We start from the raw sequence: 24,699 nt of genomic DNA, 5'->3' as shown, positions 1-24,699 counted from the left end.
AGGGACTCTGTTCATGTTAACATAGTTGCTATAAGCCATATTGGGTTTTTATACTTTTATAAACAGAGTACTTAGTAGAGCAATTATCTTCAATACCATGCGAGTAAGAATGCAAAACATAGCTATCCTTCAATGTGGATATTATCTGTAGAGTGAACTCTAAGCGATTTTTGAGAAGATTTGTAGCTCAGGTTCAGATTCTGGATGTAGCTTTGCTCGTTAAGCTAGAAGGTTTGTTTTCCAATGTTTCGTCACCATACTAGGTAGCATCATCAGTTAGTCTCCGGAGATGGGAGGTGGGATGGCCCACTTTTTATTTATGTGCTTAAGTTTCCTTGGATCGGTGATGTAATTTTCTACAGTGATGTCATTTCCCGCTCTTTTTCTCAGCGGGTGGTAAATGGGAAATTTCATGCCAAAAACCTTTACTCACTAATGCAACAGATCATGAATGGACAGACACAGTCTAACAGGCCAGAGACATTAGATAGTGACAAACACTGAAAATGAAAAAAAACTAGACCTGTAGAAAAAAACTAGACAAACTCACACAAAATAATGACACAGACACCACAGAAGCATGGATAAAAAAACTTATCTGACTGACCCTTAACAGACACCGAAAAAGCTGTCTTCGTAAGAGGATTAAATTACAACTTCCAGGGTGCGGACAAGAAAGATTTCTTAGCAGCATTAGGAACAACAAACTCACAGAAGAAACCCAGCAACCCATCAGACAGTCCCACCAACATGAAACAGCAAAAAGGAAGGAAACAGACTCAAAACACAAGAAAATAAAGATCTAGAAGGACTAAAAAAAAAACCATTGTTATCCCACCTGCAGCCAAAGGACGCTTGACAGTGGTTTTAAACCAAACAGACAACATTGAGAAAACAAGCACACTGCTTACAGATGCCGACACTTACCAACAGGTGGTGATAAACCAGACCCCATAACTGGAAAACTGAATTACAGCCCGACTGAAAAAGCTTCAGAAATCTGGAGATGTAAATAAGACAGACTTCTAAAAAATGAAACCAGATCCAACACACCACGCTTCTACGAATTACCCAAAATTCACAAACCAGGAGCCTCCCTCAAACCCATCGTCATGCTACCTGGAAACCAATTTACAGATTAGCCAAGGAGCTACACCAAAGATTAAAATGCTTAGTAGAAGACTTATGCCATCCACTCCATCCACTCCAGGGAGAAAGTGAGGTCTGCAGATGCTGGAGATCAAAGTTGAAACTTTATTGCTAGAACAGCACAGCAGGTCAGGCAGCATCCACCCCACCAATCTCCATGTACAGCGTCCTCACCTACCACCCCACCAATCTCCATGTACAGCGCATCATCCGCCGTCACTTCCGCCACCTCCAAACAGACCCCAGCACCAAGGATATATTTCCCTCCCCTCCCCTATCAGCTTTCCGTAGAGACCACTCCCTCCGCGACTCCCTTGTCAGATCCACACCCCCCACCGACCCAACCTCCACTCCCGGCACCTTCCCTTGCAACCGCAGGAGGTGCAACACTTGCGCCCACACCTCCCCCCTCACTTCTCTCCAAGGCCCCAAAGGAAACTTCCATATCCGCCACAGATTCACCTGCACCTCCACCCACATCATCTACTGCATCCGCTGCAGCCGGTGTGGCCTCCTCTATATTGGGGAGACAGGCCGCCTACTTGCGGAGCGATTCAGAGAGCACCTCTGGGCCACCCGGACGAACCAACCCAACCACCCTGTAGCACAGCATTTCAACTCCCCCTCCCACTCCACCGAGGATATGCAGGTCATTGGACTCATCCACCGCCAAACCACAACAACGCGACGGTCGGAGGAGGAGCGTCTTATCTTCCGACTGGGAACTCTCCAACCACAGGGGATGAACTTGGACTTCACCAGTTTCTTCATCCCCCCTCCCCCCACCTTGTCTCAGCCGAATCCCTCCAGCCCGGCACCGCCTTCCTGACCTGCAGTCTTCTTCTTGACCTCTCCGCCTCCATCCTACTCCGACCTATCACCCTCACCTTGACCTCTTTCCACCTATCACATTTCCAACGCCCCTCCTCCAAGTCCCTCCTCCCTACCTTTTATCTTCTCCTGCTGAACACTCTCTGCTCATTCCTGAAGAAGGGCCTGTGCCCGAAACGTCGAATCTCCTGTTCCCTGGATGCTGCCTGACCTGCTGTGCTGTTCCAGCAATAAAGTTTCAACTCCATCCACTCCACCCAAGAATTCCTGAAGACAGTCAAAGAACTAAGATAGAAGAGGATGAAATAATGGTCTTCTTTAATGTAACAGCCCTATTCACATCCATCGACATCAACCTGGCCAAGGAAACATTGACTACACTATTAGAAGACCCAAAGACACATACACCAAACGTCACCAACTTCATCAGCAATCGTCAAGCTAGTGAACCTATGCCTTACCACCCCCTTCACCTTCAACAACAGAACCCATAGACAAACCAACAGAACATCCATGGGATCTCTGATATCAGGGTTCTTAGCAGAGGCAATAATGCAGAGACTCGAGCAAACAGCTCTGCCAACCATCCAACCCAAACTTTGGGTCCACTATGTGGATGAAACCTTTGTCATCACTAAATGAAACAAATTAGAGGAAATCTTCAAGACCATCAATAATATCCTTACTGGCATAACATTCACTAAAGAGGAGGAAAATAATAACAAACTGCCATTCCTGGATGTCACAGTAGAGCGAACAGCCAATGTGGAACTTCGAACCAACGTTTACAAAAAAACAACACATACGGACCAAATGCTGAATGACAGAAGCAACCATCCCGACACCCACAAATGAAGCTGCATTAGAACATTATTTCAAAGACCTATACAAATACAAGCAAAACTAATGTCAATTACAAAATACCATGCAAGGACTGTAACAAACACTACATTGGACAAACAGGCAGAAAAGTAGCCAATTCTCAGGAGAACATAGCAAGAACAACCAAGTTTCTGGTATTCAGACTGGCACTAATGCAACGAGAGATATGTCGGGTTCCAAGAGATAATTGTGTTAGGGAATTTTCTAGTCCAAAGTACAGACAGACGTTTCTGTGGCCAGTAGTGAAAATCAGAATGGTGCTAGGATCAAGGATGTTTCAGAGAGGGTGCAGAATGTTCTCACGGGGGAGAGGGGCCAGCAAGAGGTCATTGTACACATTGGAACCAATGACATAAGAAGGGAAAAGGTTGAGATTTTGAAGGGTGGTTACAGAGAGTTAGGCAGGAATTTAAAAAGGAGGTCCTCGAGAGTAGCAATATCTGGAATACTCCCAGTGCTACGAGCTAGTGAGGGCAGGAATAGGAGGATAGAGCAGATGAATGCATAGCTAAGGAGCTGGTGTCTGGGAGAAGGATTCACATTTTTGGATCATTGGAATCTCTTTTGGGGTAGAAGTGACCTGTACAAGAAGGACGGCTTGCACCTAAATTGGAAGGGGACTAATATACTGGCAGGGAGATTTGCTCAAGCTGTTCGGGAGGACCAGGGAGTTAGTGAGGAAAGAGATCAATCTGAGACTGGTACAGCTGAGAACAGAAGAGAGTCAAACAGTCAGGGCAGGCAGGGACAAAGTGGGACTAATAAATTAAACTGCATTTATTTCAATGCAAGTGGTCTAACAGGGAAGGCAGATGAGCTCAGGGCATGGTTAGGAACATGGGACCGGGATATCATAGCAATTACAGAAACGTGGCTCAGGGATGGGCAGGACTGGCAGCTTAATGTTCCAGAACAGAAAGGGAGGCAAGAGAGGAGGGGGAATGGCATTTTTGATAAGGGATAGCATTACAGCTGTGCTGAGGGAGGATATTCTTGGAAATACATCCAGGAAAGTTATTTAGATTAGATTACATTACAGTGTGGAAACAGGCCCTTTCGGCCCAACAAGTCCACACCGACCCGCCGAAGCGAAACCCACCCATACCCCTACATTACCCCCTACCTAACACTACGGGCAATTTAGTATGGCCAATTCACCTGACCCTGCACATCTTTGGACTGTGGGAGGAAACCGGAGCACCCGGAGGAAACCCACGCAGACACGGGGAGAACGTGCAAACTCCACACAGTCAGTCGCCTGAGGCAGGAATTGAACCCAGGTCTCAGGCGCTGTGAGGCAGCAGTGCTAACCACTGGGCCACCGTGCCGCCCACATTTGGGTGGAACTGAGAAATAAGAAAGGGATGATAACCTTATTGGGATTGTATAATAGACTCCCTAATAGTCAGAGGAAAATTGAGAAACAAACATAGACTGAGACTGCCATAGTGTTAAGGGTTTAGATAGAGAGGAATTTGTTAAGTTGTACAAGAAAATTTTCTGTGGATGTGGATGTACCTACTAGAGAAGGTGCAAAACTTGACCGACTTTTGGGACATAAGTCAGGTCAGGTGACTGAGGTGTCAGTGGGGGAGCACTTTGGGGCCAGCAACCATAATTCTATTAAATTTAAAATAGTGATGGAAAAGGATAGACCTTTAATGTAAAAGGGGAGGCCATTATGAATGTGAACAAATCAATATAGGATTACATATTTTTCCATGCTTACAGCAAGAGAAAAAGTGACACTGTGTAGAACATTGTCTATTGTCTAACATGTTTATCGGCAAATTGGATTACACAGGGCCTCCTTTTAATTATCTCAATGTTTTGTGTAAAATAAATTTATGGGCAGCCCCATTAATTTGACTTATTGTGATTTTATTGTCTAAGTGGTTAGCACTCTACTGATATTATTTGGCTAAACATTTGTAGGTATAGTGTAAGTCCTGCTATCTGTAAAATTGGAATAGACATCCCAAGCTAGTTAACTAAAGCCGCATTGGAGAACATGAATAATTATTTATGTTTAATCAAATTTCATAACGTTTGAAATGATAAATACAGAGAGGACTCCTGACATCACAAATTGAGTATTTGGGGCAGATTTGAAAGTTCTGCAGGTAATGGTTAACATTTCTATAGCAACTCAGTATCACAGGTAGCTGAACATCTACAGCAAGGCAGATGGCAGTAGCCTGAGGCCCAAACAATCTGTCATTTAAAGGTTCATCTGCTATTGTAGAGCGATGAGGTTTCACAGTTCTCAAGCTGTCAGATGAAATAAAATCTCAGGGAAACAAAAGAGGTGGGTTGGAGAGACAAACCTTGAATGATCATCTTAGCTTCCTGTAAGATCACGTCTCCAACATGCAATCCTCTGGCCATGAGCAAAGTCAAATTGCAGCGTGTGTTTGTGATAATCACAGAGAAGCTTGCTTTCAGACTATGCCACTGTTGCTGCTCTAGGTGCCTTAAACTGGGCAAGGAAATCTCCACAGAAAGACATTAAAAGTCTCATCTTTGAAACTGCTTTCACTCTGCATCACTAACTTTATAGAGCTGGATTAACTAAATAACCGAGAATGTTTTAAGTTTGAGTGAATCACTTTTTTCTTTACCTGCCGTATGAAAAGACCACACATTTCCTTGTCCAGTAAAGCCACAAGATATCCCACCCTGTTTTCACTGACGGAAATTCTCAGTGTAAATCAGCTATCTCTGCTTTGCCCTCACAAAGAATATTGAGGCAAATTGAGGCACTTCCATTACCTTCCCAAATAATATTGACAAGGTCAGCAAAGGTTGAAGATTGATGTTGGAACATTTCTGAGTTGTATGGTTCAGAATAACCCAAGTAATAACATTGTGGTGCTAGAAAAGCACAGCAGGTCAGGCAGTATCCGAGGAGCAGGAGAGTCAACCTTTTGAGCATATGCCTGGTATAGAGCTTAATGCTGCCTGACCTTCTGTGCTTTCCCAGTGCCACACATTTTGACTCTGATCCGCAGCATCTGCAGTCCTCACTTCCTCCAGATAATAACATTGTCCATTAATCCATCAGTGGTGGATTGTTGGTAGTTTTGCACAAGGACAGAAAAAAAGAAGTCCTGTTATTTTGATCCAAACTATCTGCAAACAGGCAGGTGCCTGGAAAATCCTGGTAAACGTCAGTTGGAAGTTAAGCAGAAAAATCAATGTGTCAAATTTAAAGGGGAAATCATGCCTCAATAAGTGTATATGTTAAGTAAAAGAAGAAACCACAAATACATTTAGATTTTAACATAAATTTTTAGGATTCAGATGTGATTTCATAAACATTGTCACACAATCCCAGCTGCAAAATAATAGCACAATCTTGGAGCACATTCCCAGCCATCTGTTATACTTTAGCACTGTCACAGATTGACATGACAATCTTGCTACCTCCTGATCATGCTTTTGGGTATTCTCTTCTCTTTCAGCTTTGGTGATGTTCTTTACTTTAGGCCTTTTTCTTCCTTTAGGTTTCTCAATATAAATAAATGACTAGTGTCAGCAAAGCTTTTTTTAAATGGGTATTTTGTAATACTATGAACCCAACAATATGGGCGATATTGTAATTGTGATCTTATAATCCTAGCGGGAACTCATGTAGAGCCTGAGTTACAGCATCAGGGTGACAATGTTGCAGTTTTCTATGTAACGTACTCATTTGAAAAGGCAGGCTCATAAAATTAGCCTTGTGTTGCATAAATCTATCTTGTAGGTCAGTAGTTGCTCCTTTGATACAAAACCAGATCCAGTATGGAGCTCAGAATTCAACTGAAGACTCACTGTGTGGTTTGTAAAAAGCAAAACGAATGGTATTAGGAATGAAGGACTAAAAAGTGAACACGCTGATTGTTACACAGCACTGAAGTACTCAGCGTAGATTGGTGGATTTAACATTAAAGTTATTGCATATGAATGTTGTAAAACATTAATCTTCTTATTTTCCATGTAGAACAAATGAATGGAATCGGATCTTGTTATAAATCAAGATCTTAAATAACAATGGTGGCTCTGAAATCTGCTTACCATATGTTGCCTTCAATTCAAACTCCGCTCCATGATCAAACCACCCAATTATGATTAGCCAGCACTTTTTTTTAGTATCCAGCTAGCTACCTAAGCACTATTACTCTCAATCATCCCTGCATATTTCTGTTTAACTCCAACACACTTACAAGGGTTTTATTTTCAATTAAGTAAATTAAAGAACTTTATCACTAATATCTACAAATGCAACCAATTTTAAAGGGTTAGTGTCTTTTATGAAGAGCGTAAAATATTGTATGCCACTAAAAGATGGATAAAAGCTGTTTCCCACACTAACAAACTGACCCATACATAAAATTTCAAAAACTAATTAATGTTGGCATGAGTGTCCATGATGTTCAAGCAGGTGGTGACAATGTCCACTAAAGATCATTTCAAAGAGAGAGACAAATATTTATGCTTCAAAGCCAGGAAACCAGCAAGTGTTTACATTTTTCATTCACAATATCCCACCACTGGTGTGGTCGACAGAAACCATGCTCTGTTTCAAGTTTTTCCAGGAATGGACCTTGTCTATATACAATGAAGATGGCAAACAGCTGGAAAGATTATTTCAAAGTAAGACTGGTAGAAATCACACAAGAGTTAATTTTTGAAAGCCTATAGTCCTTTGACTGGATCAAGATAATTTTAGCTTCATCAGACAATGTAAAATGGAATCAATTCCAACAGTAGGCAATATTTAGTGAAATAGATGTTGAAAGTGTGGTGCTGGAAAAGCACAGCAGGCCAAGCAGAAATAGATGCAACTTTACAGTCCCTGGTTCTCCATGTATAACCATGGAATCCAAACAACACAATTATTGTCTTTCTACTATTTAAACTCATTTTAATCAGCAAGTTATATAGTGCTTTCAATTTAATAAAATATCTCGTATTTCATGTAATCATTATAAAACAGAAGTAAGGTACCAATCTATGTGAGGAACTATTTAGATCAGATAGCCAAAGTCTTGATTTAGGTTTTTAGGAGTATCTTGAGAAGGCAAACAGGTAGAGAGTTACATTGAAGGTATTCCAGAGCTTGAGGCCTTAGGGAAGCAAAGGCAGGGCCAGCAATGGTGGAGCAATTAAAATCTAAAAGGCACAGGAAGCCAGAATAAATGGAATGCCAAATATAGCTGAGGGTTGTGAGTTTGTAGGATTTTAGAAAGTGACAGCGAGATGAGGTCATAGAGGAATTTGAAAACAAGGTTAAGAATCTTTAAGATCAAAACTTTGCTAATCTGACAGTTAATGCAGATCAAGGATGACAGGAAAAAAAGACTTAATGCAAATTAAGACAGGAGTAGCAGAAGTTTGGATGGCTACAGGTTTATTGAAGGGAGAATATGGGAGGCTAGGCAGCAATACATTGGAGTGTCCAATTCCAGAGATAAGAAAGGCATGAATAGAGGTTTAACCGAGACAGGAACCAATCAGTTAAGCAGGTTTACAGAAGTGGAGATTGCCAGTCATAGAAATAAAAATCTCCATTAGTTTAAATTGATGCTCCGACAGATTTTAAATTAGTCACTTTTGTGTATAAAAACATAGTCAGGATTTCTTGGGAGATCAGTGTTTTGTTATGTTTGAATACACATCTGGGGAGGTTAATGTATTCATAGCATTTTAAACTGTTTCAGTGTGAATGCCAGACTGGGAACTCACTCACATTTGGCCCACAAAAGGTAATCTTTTTTAAAGGTAACCATTTTTAAAGGACATTTTAAAAATGAATTTAAACGAGTTTAGTTTCTCTCGATATCTTGCAATGTGATGGTATGATTTTAAAGCTATCAATCTAACCGTTCTCTTTTGATTTTCTGTAGCTTATTCTGATCTGGCATAACATTGAAAGTTCACAAAATGGCAAAATTATTTCTTCTTGCTATCCTGGGGATCTTTCTGGAGTCCAGCAAAGGTTTCAGCCATCAACATACCTTGCCACGTGTGTACCTCACATCTGAAGGTAAGTGCAATAGTAAAAATGTACCCTTCTATGTCTGATACTGTTAAATATCCACTTCCTGATGTTCTGGACATTTTACTTGTAAGGCAGAAATTTTCAGAAAGAAACGGAACAGAGCTGTCTCTATGTGGTGTAGAATGGTCACATCTGTAATTGCATTATTGTGGAAATGACTGAGGCCAGATTGTCTGCAAAGCTTGAATTCAGAGTCCTTTTTTTTAAGGTTGAATAAGGAAGTTCTCCAAAGTATAGACAGATTCCATGTCTGTTTATAAGGAACTGAATGTGTAATAAAACTTTGTTCAATGAAGACAGCTTTTAAACAGGATCAATGTTTTATATTACATTTCTTCAATCATGTGTAAGTAGATCTCATATTTACTTAAGAAAACAGAAGTTGCAGGTTTGAATATTTGGGAATTTTATTATGAGCAGCTGTTAAATTCTGTGTACTAGGAGACAGAATATCTAAACTGAAGGAACAATATGCATTTATTTTCTTTTATTACAGAATAATATATTTACTTGCTTCCATTTGAACATCTTTTTGTCGTAAATAGTAAGTTAACTAAGTTAACATATCTGACTCAACAATAAAAGAAAGACATTGTACTTGAGCCTGGAAAGTGGCAGCATTGAAACATTGATAATTTAGTGAAGGGAGGGGGGAGACAAGAGCTCAGATCCTGGTCTGATTTATTTAAAAGGTTTTCTTGGAAAAAGGTTTGTTATTACCAGGCCATCTGAGGGAGGGAGGGTCATTTGTCAGGAGAGGTGGATGGAGATGGTTGTTTCTTTTAACTGCACAACTCATGGTGTCATGGCATTGGCAGTGTCTGTGACGAGGTCAGTGAGATTGCTCCATTCTAATCTTCTGCTGGAGGAAGATACAATAACATAGATGCAAGAAGTTGAAAACTACAGACAAGAAAAAATAATGAAGCTTAGTACCTTGCTACATGCACATTGCATTAAGAGGTTCCATTAACTGAATCGTGCTAAATATTGTATTTGTACCTTTGCACTCTTCCCTTGGAGAATAGTGAGAAATAATGGCGAAATTGATCAGCTAATTAACAAGATGATCTCACACAAAGTCAGTGATACATTCTTAGTCATAACCATCTTTACCCTGTCATCCGGTTGTCCTGTAAAGAGGGCTGAAAGAATTCACAAGTGAAAAGCCATCAAATGAACTCGATGATCTAATTGAACATCAGCCCAGAATTTGGAATATGAACATTAATCACAATTCACACAAAGCAGGGTTGGAATGTCCCTACACCCTCTGATTCAGAGCTAGAAATGCTACTAATAAACAAAAACCATCATAACTTCTTTTTGTCAAAAAGTGTTTTTAATGCAAAATTAACATTTATTGAAGTCAGTTGACTGTTGACTGTTGACTGTAAGTTAGATAAAAACAGTAAATTGGAAGGAATGCAAAGTGCTCCACTCATGTCAGCAATGTAAAACATTAAATATTGTGTTCTCTGCACTTCCTCTGAGGATCTGGCAGTGGTGTCACAACCTTCAGTACAAAGGCATTCATCGAATGTCAATTATGAGACTACCAACAAAACTGCCCTTCTGAAGTCCTGCAGATTGACATTTCCAGTCCTTGTGCCAATTGGGAGAAATTTGAGCTAGCAAACTTGAGAATGTTAAGAACAGAGCAAAATATGTTGAACAGGAGTGCATATATCATGCTTCCCTGTCATACCCAATGACCCATGAGTCTGACTATTAGTGCCCTGTGGACGAGAAACTGAACTCATGGCTATAACGGGGGTAAATAAATCAGCAGAGCAGTTGCTCCACCCACAGGTGTGCACTGATGTAACACCCAAAACTAATTTAGGGTTCAGGTTTCAGGCATGTGGGCATCCTACTTCAGCTCAGTGTACAGAAGGGAAGCTAATCAAGCTGTGCCAGCCATTAAGTAATGCATCATTTAGGTAACAGACTTTACTCTGACTTTAAAGGAATTCATTTACATGTTATTACTTAACTTGATCTCAATTGATACTTGATTGGGTGATTAATCTTGCTTCTAAAGCAGCTGTCACTTTAATTCAAACAGTAACTCCTGAGCTAAAAAAAAGCTTTGAATGGTGAAGTAAATGCATCATTATCAAGTTTATAGGAGTGAATTTACTGCCACAACCAAAATGAAACCAGCACTTTAATAGCTTGATTCTAATTGTACATTTTTTTTTGGTTAAATTGCCCTTTGAAAGTACATCAATAGCCAACTACAAGATGTCATTTCAGCCTCTGAAAGTTGAAATAACTTTCCTTCTGTAGCTAATGTGCACTTGGGGCGATTGCTCACTTTTCATTTGCTGCAAAGTTTTAGCAACCTGCCAACACAATCAGAGGTAACATTCTAGATAGTTGGCAATTGATGAAAGCAATCTTAAATGATTTGAGAGTATCAGAAGAATCTAAGCTTGACGTAATGCTTAAAATCAGGCTTTGGGCAGGGTACAGAACAGATTTACTTGAATGGTTCCAGAAATGCTATAGTCTCATGGATAGATTGAACAAACAACAATCTCCTTTGAGCATGGAAGATTAGGAAGAGATTTGATAGAGTTGTTTAAAATCATGAAGTTGAGAAAAAAAATTTCCAATGGTTGAAGTGTTGGTAACCAGAAGGAACAATTTAAAGATCATCAGAAAAAGAACCAGAAACAAAAAAGAAGAAAACTTAATTTTGCAATGAGCGCTTAGAATTTCGAATTCACCATCTCATAGGATGGTAAATGCAAATTCAGTGATATCTTCTAAAAGGGAATTTGATTAACATTGAAGGAGAAAAGATACAGGGAATGATCAATAGAGTGAGATGATCTCAATTGTTCTTTGAAAGAGGTATTGCAGGCTTGACAGGCCAATGGCTTCTTCTGCGCTTTGCTGCAGTACTCTACTATTGCATGAACATTGTTACACTATTTAAATACAGTTACTGCCCTCAGCACCACATAACAGGCATGAACTAACTGATAATAAGGATCAATAGTGAAATAGGAGCTGCAGGATAATAAAGTTGTGTGATTGATATGGTATTAAAATCACTTCCTTGCATCCTAGCGGAATTCAATTAAATGTACAGTATTACAATTGAATAATAGTCAGTGAGTAAACAGGTGCAAGGTGCAGACCTTTGTAAATGGTGAAAGAAAAAGATCAGCGTAAATGACCGGATTTGTCAATGTCAAGCTTTATGACTCTGCAAAAAAACCCAAATGGTTTTCAGTTGCAGGTGCTGCTCACCATGCGGTAACTCCAGGTGGCCCTCGATCTGTAGTTCCATTTGTGATAGCTAAGTAAAAGTGTCTATGAGAATAATTGTGTATGTTGCAAATGTATTCACTTTCTTGGGTTTGTAAAGGAGAACCAGTTTTAAAAGCCTGTGTAGCCATTCTTAATGATTATTTCACAGACTGCATGATTTTTTTTTAAACTGCAAGCCATTCCCAGACTCTTTATAACCAGTGTGATGGAGCACTGTTACCTGATGAATGATGTTGCCATTAGCACTTGAACAGCCAACATTAAACAGATCTGCTTCATATTACCACATGTCCATTTATTTCTCTAAAGGCACTTGTCATACCAGAGGGTTTTTGTGAGTATGTCACAGAAGTTTAATTTCTGCACAAACATCAAATTAGGAAAATAGTCAAGGGTCATACAAATTGCATGATATTTTTCAGTTTCTCCCATTAATCATTTAACTCAACCAGCCCTGAGAAGGTGGAAGTTCAAAGTTATTAGTAATCTGAATGCATAGGTAAACACAAGGAGTAAGTTTTAATTGGAAGCTCAGCTCCCGTCATTTAAATATTCAACTTCCATATGGTTTGTCAACTGTCAGACAGAGAGAGAGAGAGATTACCCACAAATGATAGAGTCAATCAGGTCTAATGGTTGTAGCACTGATCTCCATGACCAAATGGTAGGATAATAAGCCATTCGGCAAGTTCCTGCATTCCCTGTAGGGTTAAATCTTGAGTGAACTCATGACCATCTGGTCTCAAACCCAAGTCTCAACCAGCTGATGGCCTCCATCTTCCTGTTTAATCTAACCAAGTTTAATCTTTGGTTTCAACTTTGAAACTCTCCCAGCATGTTTTGGCCTCGTGACAACACCTTTTAAGATCATACAAAGCATTGATCCGTTTTGCTACATACTGCATTATTAGCCAAGTATAACAGAGAAGCATAATGATTTGACAGTTCTGAGAATTGAGATGAATAATTTTCTGATTCTCTGATGTATTACATTAAGCTTTTGATGCCTATATCCAGAGAAAGGAAAGGTCAAATATTTGGCTTATTGAAGACTTCCTGTTGCATTAGAATTAATTACAGTGAAATAAAAATAGAACTAAGAATTTTCAGCAAAATGGTTCTTTTTTAATCCAACATGTACTGCTGGCTAAAAATTATTTTAGTTCAGCTCATTATTGCAATGTTTATGCTGATATTTTCCATTTTGCAACCTAAATGTAGTTGTGAGCATGTCCAGGGCTGACTGACCCTCAACTCCCACCAATGAGAACGCACATGAGATCGATCTCCATCACAGGCCTTGACATTGATATCCGTCATGCCAGAAGTTGGTCAGTCGGAAGTCAGCAGCTTCTGTGCCTCAGAGATTGTCACTGGCAGCTGAGACTTCAGGGAATCGAATAGCAAGAAGGGAAGTCTTTACCCTTAGGGTCTCCAAGGAGAGGGGATTGCAGGGAGAGTAGGGCTGTGGGGGGGCTTCAGGACAGAAGCTTTCAGTGATCACCACGTTGCCTTCAGCCCTGCCCATGAACAGGCCACATGGAGGCTGTTCACCAACCAAGCAGCCAAATTGCCCTGCCTTCAGAAACCAGCCACATTTCCAAGCAACCATGAAGGCCTCCAGTGGTGAGTTGAGGCGCTTAAGAAGATGTTGATGGCCCACTTGCTGGCGAGTCGAGAAGTTCATCCGTGGCTCTTTCTCACCCAGTACCTAATTGCTGCAATGCTGAGAAAAGGATGAATATTTCTACAGGGACAATTTTTCAAGTTAGTTGCCTTTATCACCACCTTCCGCTCCATCTGCAGCAATGGGGAAATGGCACCGTCAGACCCAATGGGTTCAGGTACTTGCTTCCTTTTTATCCATTAATCGAAAGGGGAAATCAGGACTATCATTAATTTGCAGAACAACTACTTGCAGAAAATTCCTCCCTGCACTACTTTGACATGAGCATTCACAGTTTGAACATCTGCATAAGTAAAGTCTTGTAACAAATTTGATTGATTCATTTCAAAATTTTCTAATTCAGTATGTGGATGTACCTACTAGAGAAGGTGCAAAACTTGACCGACTCTTGGGAAATAAGGCAGGGCAGGTGACTGAGGTATCAATGGGGGAGCACTTTGGGGCCAGCGATCATAATTCTATTAGATTTAAAATAGTGATGGAAAAGGATAGACCAGATCTAAAAGTTGAAGTTCTAAATTGGAGGAAGGCTAATTTTGACGGTATTAGGCAAGAACTTTCAAAAGCTGATTGGGGGCAGATGTTCGCAGGTAAAGGGATGGCTGGAAAATGGAAAGCCTTCAGAAATGAGGTAACTCGAGTCCAGGGACAGTATATTCCTGTTAGTGTGAAAAGAAAGGCTGGTAGGTGTAGGGAATGCTGGATGACTAGAGAAATAGTGGGTTTGGTTAAGAAAAAGAAGGAAGTATATGTCAGGTATAGATAGGAGAGATCGAGTGAATCCTTAGAAGAGTATAAAGGCAGTAGGAGTATATTTAAGAGGGAAATCAGGAGGGCAAAAAGGGGACATGAGATAGTTTTGTCAAATAGAGTGGAGAATAATCCAAAGAGTTTTTACAAATACATTAAGGACAAAAGGGTAACTAGGGAGAGAATAGGGCCCCTCAAAGATCAGCAAGGCAGCCTTTGTGTGGACTCGCAGGAGATGGGTAAAATACTAAATGAGTATTTTGCATCAGTATTTACTGTGGAGAAGGACATGGAAGACATAGAATGTAGGGAAACATATGGTGACATCTTGAAAAATGTCCATATTACAGAGGAGGAAGTGCTGATGTCTTGAAGTGCATAAAGGTGGATAAATTCCCAGGACCTGATCAGCTGTACCCTAGAGCTTTGTGGGAAGTGAGGGAAGAGATTCCTGGGCCTCTTGCTGAGATATTTATATCATCGATAGTCACAGGTGAGGTGCCGGGAGACTGGAGGTTGGCTAACATGGTGCCACTGTTTAAGAAAGGTGGTAAGGACAAGCCAGGGAACTATAGACCAGTGAGCCTGACATCGGTGGTGGGCAACTTGTTGGAGGGAATCCTGAGGAACAGGATGTAAATGAATTTGAAAAGGCAAGGACTGATTAGGGGTAGTCAACGTGGCTTTGTACATGGGAAATCATGTCTCACTAACGTAATTGAGTTTTTCAAAGAAGTAACAAAGAGGATTGATGAGCGCAGAGTGGTAAACATGATCTATGTGGACTTCAGTAAGGAATTCGACAGGGTTCCCCATGGGAGAACGTTAGCAAGGTTAGATCTCATGGAATGCAGAGTGAACTAGCTATTTGGATATAGAACTGGCTCAAAGGTAGAAGACTGAGGTATGTTTTTCTGACTGGAAGCCTGTGACCAGTGGTGTGCCACAAGGATCGATGCTGGGTGCACTAGTTTTGGTCATTTACGTAAATGATTTGGATCTGAGCATAAGAGGTATAGTTAATAAATTTGCAGATGACACCAAAATTGGAGATGTAGTGGACAGCGAAGAAGGTTACCTCAGATTACAATGGGATCTTGATCAGATGGGCCAATGGACTGAGGAGTGGCAGTTGGAGTTTAATTTAGATAAATGCAAGGTGTTGCCTTTTGGAAAAGCAAATCTTAGTAGGACTTATACACTTAATGGTAAGACCCTAGGGAGTGTTGCTGAACAAAGAGATCTTGGAGAGCAGGTTCATGGCTCCTTGAAAGTGGAGTTGCAGGTAGATAGGATAGTGAAGAAAGCGTTTGGTATGCTTTCCTTTATTGGTCAGAGTATTGAGTGCAGGACTTGGGAAGTCATGTTGCGGCTGTACAGGATGTTGATTAGGCCACTTTTGGAATATTGCGTGAAATTCTGGTCTCCTTCCTATCAGAAAATTGTTGTGAAACTTGAAAGGGCTCAGAAAAGTTTTACAAGGATGTTGGCAGGGTTGGAGGATTTGAGTTATAGGGAGAGGTTGAATAGGGTGAGGCTGTTTTCCTGGAGCATCAGAGGCTGAGGGGTGACCTTATAGAGGTTTATAAAATCATGAGGGGTATGGATAGGATAAATAGACAGTCTTCTCCCTGGGGTGGGTGTGTCCGAACTAGAGGGCCTAGGCTTAGGGTGAGGGGGAAAGATATAAAAGGGATCTAAGATGCAACTTTTTCACGCAGAGGGTGGTATGTGTATGGAATGAGCTGCCAGAGGAAGTGGTGGAGGCTGGTACAATTGCAACATTTAAAAGATATCTGGATGGGTATATGAATAGGAAGGGTTTGGAGGGATATGGGCCAGCTGCTGGCACGTGGGACTAGATTAGGTTGGGATATCTGGTCGGCATGGGCGAGTTGGACCAAAGGGTCTATTTCCATGCTGTACATCTCCATGACTCTATTTGCATGAAAATGTATTTGCTCCAATCATGCAATCTTTATAAAAATTGTACCTTCTCATCAGTTGCTTCGGTGTATTTTTGATATCAATAACACTTAGTTAGCTCAAGCATAGATTAGCCTGGTTATGGAAAGGTTTGACCTCCCAGTTCTCCATTCTGGTGTTTCACCCATTCAAATGAAAACAGTGTCAAAATGATTAACTATATTACACATTGTCATAATAGCTAGCAGCTTTCGGTTAGTGAAAGTAATCAGAAGGTATTTGGCTTTGATGCTTTAACCCACACTTCCAATATATCAACAGAATGGAATCTTGTTTTCCTGTTCTGGACTATAGTGCGACCAAAGGGCAGCAGATCAAAAAGTCAGCTTATTGTTTAAGAACTTCCTCCTCCACAGAGCACACAATGCTACATGCACTGACTGCACAACTTCAATACAAGGGAATTGTTGAATAAGAGCACACAACACACACAATAGGAACTTAACTCATACTCAAACTCAACTCACATGGGAAACTTCCACAGAAGGGACATGTGATATGGAGGGAACAAGAGGAACTTGAAAATTTTATAATGGTCCTTTTTAGACAGAAACATATATTGTTGCAACTTGAATCAAAATAATTAGAATCATTGCATCCGTTTTTACATCATTTGAAAACTTTAATGCATTAAAATTTGATGTGTGCTCAGGACAGTCAAATTCAGTTCAAACACTGGTGTATTTCTGCACAGATCTAATATGTAGTTGAAATTGTTATGTATGACAGGTACGAGTGAATGTAGGCTTTCTGAGACATAAGATCATTTGAAAAATATATTTCTGCTCTGACACTCAAAGTTATTCCAGGAGCATTAATATTTCCAACAGGGTCATGCAAAATTCAGTCAATCCTGCTGATGTCTCAGTATTAATAGCCAGAATTAACCTACATCAAGATATCTTCAAATACATCATGTTCGCTATGCATGGATGAGTTAAGATAAGTGCAGCCAAATGTTACATTTTTCTTGCCTTAATCATCTTTTTCAGGATGTTTAGGGCCATTCCATTAAATGTTTAAACAATCTAGAGGACAAAGTATCAGTACTTCTTATGGGAAATGCACCCCACTTCTTTCCAAATTCTTCTGAATGCAAGAATGACAGATGACTTCTATTTTGACTTGGATGTGCGGGTGTTGGATTAGGGTAGGACAAGCATCTAAGAACATCTCCACTTTTTGCCTTCAAGCAACTGCCAAACCTTAAACAGACCATTGTTCACAGCAAACTACCCAGCCTTCAGGACAACATCAACCACAACACCACACAACTCTGCGACAGCAACCTGTGCAAGACACGACAGATCATTGATATGGATACTATCATCGCATGTGGGAACAGCACCCACCACATATGCAGCAGATATTCATGTGACTCAGCCAACGCTGTCTACCTCATGTGCAACAGATAAGGATCCCCTGAGGCATGGTATATTGGCTAGACAAAGCAGATGCTACAACAACAGGGATATTGTGCAAAAATCACCAGGCTGGAATGTTCCCTCCCAGTCAGGGAATACTTCAGCTGTCAGGGACATTCAGCCTCTGATCTCCGGATAAGCAGCCTCTAAAGTGGCCTTCGAGATACATAACGCAGAATTGCCGAACAGAAACTGATGACTAAGTTCTGTACCCACAAAGACGGTCTCAACCGTGATCTTGGGTTCATGTTGCCCTGTATGTAACCCCATCATACTGTTCTGTATCTGTAAAATCTTCCTTATTGTCCTGTTTTGACACCATCACCTTGATAACTTGTTATGATCTCTCTATCTTAATTAGTTTGTACAGTTTTGGATTACTTGTTACTTTGGTGAGATCTTTGCCATGCAACTTTTATACCTATCAGGTTATTCTAGCCATTTGGTTTGTCACCTGCGCTACTCTACATTTAATGTTTTGTAATTATCTCTCTGTCTCAATTAATTGGATTATCGATCATCCCTTCACTTGCTATTCAGCTGTTGACGCTTTACTCACACTGTCGGACACTTTTGATCACCTGCAGAGATTTATTATTCAGCCAGTTGACACTCCACTCACACCATTCGTGTGAGCTTTTGATCTCCCTGCCTGTAAATTCTGTGCCTGTGTGCTTTTCTTAACTTCACCTGATGAAGGAGCAGCACTCTGAAAGCTTGTGATTTCAATACACCTATTGGACTATAACCTGGTGTGTGACTTCTGGTTTATATAATCCAAACTACAATGGTTCAACTGATATGAATAAAGTAATTTAGGGGATGTATAAATAGTAATTTCTCTACAATGGATCCCACAACTGAGCTAAACTGATTCCAGTGTTAAACCCTATTGCAGAAATTCAGTGCACTATTTAACTCAATGATGCATACAAAGGAAGTATAGCATTGTTTAAGATACTTATATAAACTAATGTAGTGTACAAAATCCCATGCTAGGACTGCACAAAACACTATATAGGACAAACAGGAAGACAGCTAACGATCCGCATCCACGAACATCAACTAGCCACGAAACGACACGACCAGCTATCCCTAGTAGCCACACACGCAGACGACAAGCAACATGAATTCAACTGGGACAACACTACCATTATAGGGCAAGCCAAACAGAGAACAGCCAGGGAATTCCTAGAAGCATGGCACTCATCCACAAACTCCATCAGCAAACACATCGACCTGGACCCAATATACCGGCCACTACACCGGACAGCTGAAACTGACAACCGGAAGCGGCAGGAACAGACCACTATAAATGCCGGAGGAAACACCACAGAAGTGCTTCACAGGAGGCTCCCAAGCACTGAGGATGTCACCTAGACAGGGGACGAAACGTTTGCAACAAAAACTTCCAGCTCGGCGAACAGAACCACAGCAACGAGCACCCGAGCTACAAATCTTCACCCAAACTTTGAATACTTATATAACATTTCACTGAAAAGAAAGTAAGATTGCTATGGGAAGATATTATAAAATGTTAAGATACAGGTTCAAGAGGCACAAGGAGCTTTTCTACCTAATGGCTGTCCTTCAAATAAAACACTTAAAACCTGCTCAGTCATATCAATGTTCTTTGTGAGACTTAAGTGGTTAACATATCTGCACAAAATTCAACCAAGTAATTCATTATATGTAAAATACCTTGAATTTTTTTATGAGAACGGTGATAATTGCACTAAACTTTGTCTTTAATTGCATGAAAATATCACTGGTACAAATATTTTTATGCAAAGGAAAATTTTATGTTTTTGTATAATTTTTTTCCTCATTCCTGAAGAAGGGCTCATGCCCGAAATGTCGATTCTCCTGCTCCTTGGATGCTGCCTGACCTGCTGCGCTTTTCCAGCAACACTTTTTCAGCTCTGATCTCCAGCATCTGCAGTCCTCACTTTCTCCTATAATTTTATAATGCCAAAATTCTACAATAATTAAATCATACCCAAAATAGCAGCTGGAGGGTCTGCAGTTTACTTAAGTCTTTATCAAGAAGCACATCAGCATCAGCTATTGAATATGCATTTTGAATTGTTATTTCAATTTAAAATCATAAGTTATCGATTGGCTTCAAATAATATTGTCATTAGAACATACTGATTTTCCCTCCATCGGTTTGTTTCCTTTCAATCCAGCTTTTTATTAATGATGTAAAAAAATCAGGTCATTCTGTTCACTGAGATTAGCACCCATTTAGAAACCATGGGATGAATGTAGCTTTATGATTGGGAACCCAAAGTTCAGGTCAAATGGGGGTCCTGACCCAAATGAAGAGGGGGGGAAAGCGGGTCCTGCTTTTTTTCAACCCCTCCCCCTCCACCTTTGGTTGGTCACAGCAAATGTTGTTATTTTTAGCATACGGCCAGCACACTTCAATTAAAACACTGTACTAGATTTTCTGTCTTAATTCTTTCATTGAGTGTTGTCAGCAGGTCTGCATTTGTTGCCCATCACAAGTGTCTTTGAATTGAACGGTTTGCTAGACAAGTTTAGAAAGCAATTTAAGAGTCAAGCACATTTCTCTCTGGTTCACATGGAGGCTAGATCAGGTAACAATGGCAGAGTTCCTTCTCTAATAGACACTAGTGAAGCAAGTATATTTTATAATAATTGACAGCTCCATGAGCATTATTTCTGAAATTAGCTTTGGACATTAAACATGCACTCACAGAACCGTAATAAATTGAAATAGAACAGTATCTGTTACAGAGTGAAAAATAAAGGCAATGCAGTTTTATAGTTGTCAGAGTCCTTGAAGGGTCATTTTTTTAACCTGGTTTAATTGTTGACTAATGTGCATAACAGTGACAAAATCTATAGATATCTTATGTATCTCAGTAAATAGGTTTTTTAAGCAATTTCTTTTGACAGAGGGTGCTGTATTTTTAGATCATGAGATAAACTTTTAAGAAAGAGAAAGTCCTCTAGTTGTTTCTTAAAATCCCATTTCCTTATCTCTGCTGTGCTGCTAAAATATAGTCATGAGTTGGACGTACCAGTGTTGGACTGGGGTGTACAAAGTTAAAAATCACACAACGCGAGGTTATAGTCCAACAGGTTTATTTGGAAGCACAAGCTTTAGGACTGCTGCTCCTTCATCAACGCGCAGCACTCTGAAAGCCAATGCTTCCAAATAAACCTGTTGGACAATAACCTAGTGTTGTGCGATTTTTAACTAAAATATAGATTAGCGTACATTCCTGAGTCTTGTTCTACTGTGTTTCCCATATGGCTAAATGGCAGGATAGCTTTTCATCTCCCAATATATGAACTTTTTATCATACACTTGTGAACTAAAACTTAGGGATGCAAAGTTATTGGTACTGACTCTGTTGTCAGGTTTTTTGATAAAAATGTTAATTTCAGTGCAGACAATTTTGTTTACTCAATGTAAGTCTCCCAAAGCTTGCCTTCAGCTGTGGCCAAGTGATTATTGCAATTGTTTTAAGGTCATGTTTCTTTCTTTGTAAAAATAATTTTAATCCGAAAAAGGTCTCAGGTATAATGATTATATGGTGGTAATTAGAAGTTCGCAGTCAATATTCACCATGACTATAACAGTGTGAGGAACACAGTCAGCCAACTGGTCAATTGAAGGGAATGGCAGCCTGCTGTTGCAATGGAGAGATGATGTTTTAGCAATGGAGAGAGACTTAAAAATCACACAACACCAGGTTATAGTCCAACAGGTTTATTTGGAAGCACTAGCTTTCGGAGTGTTGCTCTTTCATCAGGTGATAGTGGGGCAGTTAGGTAGTTATCTCCATTGCAACAGCAGGCTGCAGTTCCTTCAATTGACCAGTTAGAAGGAGCAGCGCTCTGAAAGCTAGTACTTCCAAATAAACCTGTTGGAGTATAATCTGGTGTTATGTGAATTTTAACTTTGTCCACCTCAGTTCAGCACCAGCACCAGAACCTCCACATCATGAGATAGAGAGAGAGAGAGAGAGAGAGAGAGAAATGGCCTTAAAATTGAGGTGGTCTCTAAATAACTCAAATATTAGGAATAAAAGATGTCCATTGTTGCCAGCCTACTATTAAGAAAGGGGACGCCTCTACAGTGTGTCTTGTAGCCACAGCAGTACAGAAGGCAGGAGGAGGCTTAGAGTCTGCCTGGTGTATTGCTGCCCAATGGGATACAAATGCTGTACTCTTACCAATACAGAGGACCCACGCTCCAACTGGAAAATTCCACAGGACCTCTTATCAATGGCCTTAATAAGCCTTTTAATTGCCCTAAGTTGTTATACCTGACACTTGTGGGCTGGTTCTGAGGAAGGGTCATGGACCTGAAACATTATCTCTGATCTCTCTGTACAGATGCTGCCAGACCTGCTGAGTGTTTCCAGCGATTTCTGTTTTTAATTCTGATTTACAGCAGTTCTTATAGTTTTTACTTGCAGCAGGTAGTCATTCCAACCCCCAATCTTGACTCCACAGAAATGACCAGTAAACCAGAAATTAAGTGCCTGGGGTTTCTGATCCTCCTGCTTTTTGGGGAGTAAGTTTACTCCAAATATCTTTTGGTCTGTGCTGTTATACCAGTCCATACAACTGTGTAATTCCTTCCTAAAATTTGTTAACATTCTACACAAAAGCAATTTCTACTGGTTCTTTCTATTTCATAGCACTTCTGTGAGGTCACTTCAGCATGTAACTTGACCTGCACACTACCCACCAGCCTGCTATGTGCACGCCCAATTTCTGCTTTACTGCAGAGTTAAAAATGGAAAGCAATATGAATCATTAACACTGAGCAGGTATCCCATGCCTGCTGTACATTTCCACTGCAATCCCACTGCGTTTCAGTTGAAAATGACCCAGAACAAATCTTTCCAGTTGAGTACATGCTCTTCATGTTCAGTACAACACAATCAGTTGGAACAGCTCCGATCATGATAACAAATCAAAACAGTTGCACAAAGCAAAGTTTTAGAGAGTGACGTTTCTAACAGAGACCTCACTCAGAGTATTACAATCGTTAACAGATTGCAACTTTATCTGCTTGTGTGGCTTCATTTGTTTGATTGACTTGGTTTATGTCAATAGTTAATACAATAATCAACATCTTGAAAATTGCATAGTCTTCGGAGCTGTACCTTGTCATGGAGATCTAATCAGTTCACTGGTAGGAGCTCTCATCACCTGATAATGAATGTTTTGAGATACATGATAAAATTGCTAGCTTCTGAAAGTGAACATGTAGCATTTCCCTACTGAATGTTCTTACCAAGACTCAGGAACAGTTGTACAACTAAATTATAACTTTACAGTGTTAAAGGTACATGTTGGTTTTGTCATCAGCCTCCGTTGTGATTTTGACTGATATTTTCTCCACAACATAGAGGAACAGGCTAGTTGCTATGTTCTATAAATGAAGATTATCAGGTATGCTGCTCCAGACAGTGCTTCTACATGACAAATAATCAGCTTCCACGTTAAATATCCTTCTGCTATGAACATACAGACAAGCAGCAGGAGTAAGCTATTCAGCCCCTCAAGCTTGCTTCACCATTCAATAATATTAAATTACAAATTCAATAAGATTAAATTACAAATGAAAAATGGCACAAGTTCGCAAGAAAAACTGTGCCATGTGGCAGCACTCTGTTTAACACCCTGCAACATAGTCAGAAAGTGACCACATAAACTCTACCATAAAGAGGCAACAAAAATGGAAGGTGAGCGAACAGAACTGTGACTCAAGAACTCCACTTCTAGGCATAACTGGTGTCCTCTTTCACCAAAGAGGAGGAACGGATGGTTGAGTCACCTGAGGACATGGAGATCCAGTCATCACCCTCGGTTTCTAGGGACCGACAATAGCTAAGCTGCTGCTGAGTGGTAACATTATATTTCCTGATTACTGTCTTTTAAGGTATCAGTCATGGGTCAGTAGTTAGCTCGCTCACTTCTCAGTCAGACCTTCTATGCAAGGGCCCCACCAGAGGTTTGAATACATAATCTACACTGACACCTAGGGCTGATGGAGTGTTGTACTGTTGGAGTTGCTATCTTTCTAATGAGATGTTAAACCTATGACTCAACTGCACACTCCGATGAATACAAAAGACCCATATGGAAATTTGCAAAAGAGTTGTCCCTCATGTCCTGACCAATCTACACCTCTCAAACAACATTATTAAAACAAATCATTGGATTGTTTATTTTCAAGTTTGTGGGACCCTCCTATTTACAAATTTACAGTTGCAATTTATATTTTATTACAGCAGCCACATTTCTAAAGTACTGATGTGATGAAGTTCTATGGTTCACCCAGAGAGCGTCAAAGGGATGTTATGATTGTCAGTCCTGTCTTATATAATGGAGGCATCAAAATTATAGCCTCATTCTAAACCAGCAAAATGGAAGTAGAACAGTACAAGATATCGTTTGAATCTCTTGATGAGACTAACCATACACTTACCCACTAGTTGACTCTCCTGATGTTGTATATAAGGAGTAAAACTGAGACTTGGATTTCTGCCAAGATGGCAAGCCTCTCTATCATGATGAAAATGGTGGATACACCCAGAAATAGCAAGTGGCATACACAAAACCGAAGCTTCCCGTTTCTGTTGGTGCAGTAATGTTTTGTGGTGCTT

General features: G+C 40.3%; 1 protein-coding gene across 2 annotated transcripts in view; it reads left to right on the top strand.

Moving 5' to 3' along the window:
- Window positions 1-24,699, top strand: part of sema3c (sema domain, immunoglobulin domain (Ig), short basic domain, secreted, (semaphorin) 3C) — a 171,881-nt gene that overhangs the window by 19,374 nt on the left and 127,808 nt on the right. For both annotated transcript variants that reach the window (XM_043713776.2, XM_043713775.2), the window contains exon 2: window positions 8,754-8,893. In XM_043713776.2, the coding sequence (XP_043569711.1) occupies window positions 8,791-8,893 (103 nt within the window). In that variant the 5' untranslated portion in view covers window positions 8,754-8,790. The remainder of the gene's footprint in view (window positions 1-8,753; window positions 8,894-24,699) is intronic.

Source organism: Chiloscyllium plagiosum, unplaced genomic scaffold (assembly GCF_037043375.1).
Source record: "Chiloscyllium plagiosum isolate Xiang-an unplaced genomic scaffold, Cpla_swu_hap1 HiC_scaffold_23, whole genome shotgun sequence".
In the NCBI taxonomy this organism is placed as follows: Eukaryota; Metazoa; Chordata; class Chondrichthyes; order Orectolobiformes; family Hemiscylliidae; genus Chiloscyllium; species Chiloscyllium plagiosum.
Note: the sequence above shows the minus strand (reverse complement) of the source record. Positions and strands in the feature narration are given on the sequence as shown.